The 4,071-nt window shown below is 27.5% G+C and overlaps 1 protein-coding gene across 1 annotated transcript in view; it reads right to left on the reverse strand.

The window, feature by feature from the left end:
• Window positions 1-4,071, reverse strand: part of LOC117177180 (PDF receptor) — a 130,595-nt gene that overhangs the window by 8,582 nt on the left and 117,942 nt on the right. The window contains exons 11-12 of the mRNA XM_033367693.1: window positions 1,843-2,026; window positions 1,184-1,292 (exon numbers count right to left, since the gene is read on the reverse strand). Coding sequence (XP_033223584.1) covers window positions 1,184-1,292; window positions 1,843-2,026 — 293 coding nt within the window. The remainder of the gene's footprint in view (window positions 1-1,183; window positions 1,293-1,842; window positions 2,027-4,071) is intronic.

A 4,071-nucleotide genomic window follows, 5' to 3' on the forward strand; every position in this document is an offset into this window, starting at 1 on the left:
ATATATATGTTTTTCTTCCAAAATGTCGGACAAAATGAAAAAATGTTCTAGAAACTGGTATTTCCCATCATGTTTGTTTTTCTCAAAAACTTGAAAGTTTAAAAAATAGTTCCATGGAATAAAAATGTCTTGAAATTAACCATAGAACACTATGCAATTTTTTAATAGATTTTTTAGAACAAATTTGTGACTTTTCAAAAAATTCAAAATTTACCAAAAATTTTTTTTGAAAATTTCAAATTTTTGATTTTTTGAAAAATCAAACAATTTTTCTAAAAAATTTGGAAAAATTCGATAGTGTTCTATGGTTAATTTCAAGACATTTTTAATCTATGGAACTTTTTTAAAAAATTTTTAAGTTTTTGAGAAAAACAGCGATGATGAAAAAAAAAACAGTTTTTGGGACATTTTTGTATTTTGTCCCCCATTTTAGAAGAAAAAACATATTTATAAACAAAATTTTCTAAAGCTTAAGAATTTTGTGCACCGATGGTTGAAGAAATTTTAAGATATTAACGCGTTTCATTCCTGAAAAAAATTATAAAAATAAAAAATCAAACATTTTTCACTATTTTTTTGTATGCAAAAACCGCCATATTTAATTTTAAAGTCAAAATATTCAAATTTTGACGACGGATTCGAATGTAGCTCACTCAAAAACCGAGCCAAAAACATAAGGCACATTACTTTTGGTCTATTTATTGTTTTGTTATACCCATACATTTTGCTTTTTTTAAACTAAAAAAAAAAGAATTAAAAAAAGGATTGAAGAGAGGAATAGGCGAAAGCATGTGAAGTGTACACTTTAATCCTCAGCTTCTGAAATAAAATCACTAAGCTTATTTAAGGCTATTTAAAATTATTTTTAAATATTGCAAAGAAGAAGAAGAAGGAAGAGAAGAAGAAGAGACCTTACGTGTATTTATTTTAAATCATACAACAAACGTAAAACTATTATTTTACCTATCATAGGGTATTGTGATAAAAAATGAGCCTAACAAAACTCTGAAAATAAAAAAATTAGTCCTTTAAATAAAAATGTTTAATATTCCATGAATACGATATTGTTGATTTTTCGATTTTCATTCATATACAATGTTGCCTTTCAGGGTAAGAATCACTGTTTTCCTCAATAATTTCAATATAGTTAAAAATTAATATCATAAATAACTGGAATAGTTACCCGAGGTTATTCGGCGTGTCTGAGATGCGTTGAGATGAGACGGCTTTCTTAATTCAGATGCTCGAATAGACCATTGTACAGAAATTGTTTTTTTTAGAGCAAGTCTTACCTGTAATGTTTTTTAAAATTAAATTTCTGAAATACAACTTAAATAACTAAAATTATACAAGAATTCATGCAGAAAAAAATAATGACATCAAAAATAGAAATTAATTGTTTATTTCTTGATTTTCTTATATGAAGATATTTCAGAAAAACTATTTTTTTTTAATTTATGCAATACCGTATGCTACATTCCTTTAGCAAAAAATAAATGAACACAATGTTATAATATTGTAGTAATGAACCAATGCATGCAAGTTTCGCATATTGGTACAATATACAACTTGAAGCTATGTATCAAAGTTCCCATTTACCAGCATCATGAATTTACATATAAAAGAGATCAATACCAAATATTTGACTTGAAATTTCCGATAGTGGAAGAAAATGTATTGACTTCAGGGTTGATTTCAGAATAAAGAATAAGTTTATTTGGCAGTATTGATTCCAAAGTGATCTCTCATGCATTTAAATGAGGCAATAATAAATTTTACGGAATAATCAGAGGAAATAACTTTTGAAATTGTATTAGATTTTAATAACACAAATTTAATTACCTCCCCATTGAAGAAACAATAAAAGCTGGCTATGAGAAGACCTTGAAAAGAAGTTAAAAAGTGTGTGATGAAGGACCAAAGTCCAAATTCCCAAACACTTCTAGCCAAGGGGGCTTTTATCATCGACAGAAAATTGGTTATACCTAATAGAGGTAGCAATACAACCGCTGCCTTCACAGCTTTTCTGCAACAAAAATAATAAGTTCATTTGATAAAAAATCATTAGATAAATGATTCACTGAGTAACAAATGTTTTACTTCCTTCTCTCCTATTATACAGAAAAATCCTGCAAGGTTGTAAAGATTTGATATGCATATTTTGGGATTTCATAAAATTGAGAAACAAGTTTAGAATTTTAATGTTCAAGTATATATGGTATTCTTCTAGAAATTTGATTTACACATCTTCTCAGTGTACAGTCTAACTTCGATAACTTGCCATCCAATAAGTGTACACTTTCCTTAATTTTCGGCACACGTACGGCACGCACACTAATTGGGTTTCTCCCTCTACGTGTGCTATGTTGCTCATGATTTGCGCCCATGATTTACGCATGCGCGCACCTAATATTGTGCTACCAGAGGGGGCATCCGATAAGTCTGCAATTTCTGTAATTTTCCGCCCCTTCAGCCCCGAAGTTGGAAAGTTATCGGAGTTGAACTGTAACGGTATGATCATAGGAAACGTTTATTAAGTGTCCTGGTGATAAATTTAACAAAGTTTGCTAATTTTGCGAAAGATATGTTTGCAATGATAAGGTTTAATAATATCTAATAAGCTTGGAAATTAACAGAACTCAATGAGAAAATCCAACTATTTACGGTTAAAAGTTCACTCTCTTTGGTTAAAAAGTCTAATACTAAATTTTGGTTTGAAATTCATCTCGTTTCATTAAAGATTTTACTGTTTTGTTGAAAGTTTAATGAAAGTGGTAAAAATGTAAAATTAATGTCAAGAAGCACTCCCTTTTGGCCAGAAAATTAATTACTTGGTTGAAAGTTGAACTAATCTGTTAAAAATTCATTTTTTTGGTTCAAGATTCATCTGTGTATTTGAAATTTAACTATTTCGTTGAAACTTCGTTTCCTTTTTTATTGAAATATTGAAAAATAATTTTTCTTAGTAGAACATTAATCTTATTTCTTAAAAATGTATGGTTTGGTTGCAAATTTAACTATTTAGTTGAATTTTGAACCTCTTCTACGAAAATTGTTTGATTGAATTCAACTGTTTTTTATTTAAATTAAAATATTTTTTTGTTGAACATCAACCATTACGTCGAGTCGTCCCAAAAAATTGGAGGAGCTGAAAAGAGGATAGACTAGTCATCCCGAAAATTCGGTACGACTATTCAAGTCTATGACAAATATTTGACTAGTCATCCCGAATTTCCGGTCAACGATACACTTTGTTTCCAGGTATACTTTAATTGAAAATTCATGTATTATGTTGAAAATTTAGATATTTAATTAAAAATGTATCTTTTATTGTTTAAAATTCAACTGCTTCATTCATTTTTTGATTGAGATTCAAGTTTATGGTTGAAAACTTAACTATTTTGTTAAATATTAGTTTTTTATTATAAAAATGAATCTTTTATCTGAAAATTTAATTTTTTATTATTTGTTTGAAAGTTTATTCTTCATCAGTTATAAATTGAACTACTTGGTATAAATTTCACGCCTTATGCTGAAAATCCGTCTTTCTTGGTAGATAATAATTGATCTTTGCTGAAATTTTTTTTAGATCATATTATTTTGATAAAAATTCATATTTTATTATTTAGTTTAATTGGTTGCTAATTCGCCTTTTTGTTAAAATTATTTTTTTTAACTTTTTGCTTCAGGCCAAAGTTCAATTGTTTTGCAAAAAATGCATATATTTGAGTAAAAATTCGTCTTTTTTTTAGATCATTAATATTTTCTGTGTTGAAAATTTAATAAAAAATTCAACGACATTCTAAATAATAACATTTTTATTGGCATAAGAACTGAACTATTTGGTCGAAAACTAAACTTTCTTTGGTTAAATTTTAATCTCTTTTGTTTGAAAATTCGGCCATCTGATTAAAAATGCATAGTTTCAGGTTGAAAATTTAATTATATGGTTAAACCAGTTGTAAATTCGATCTTGATATTTTCTTCCGCATAAAGGAAGTCAAAATAAAAAAATACAAATAGGTCAATCAAAGTGATTCAAATCAAGGAGCCTTTTCTAAAACTAAAATT

This window comes from Belonocnema kinseyi, chromosome 7 (genome assembly GCF_010883055.1).
Source record: "Belonocnema kinseyi isolate 2016_QV_RU_SX_M_011 chromosome 7, B_treatae_v1, whole genome shotgun sequence".
NCBI classification, from domain to species: domain Eukaryota; kingdom Metazoa; phylum Arthropoda; class Insecta; order Hymenoptera; family Cynipidae; genus Belonocnema; species Belonocnema kinseyi.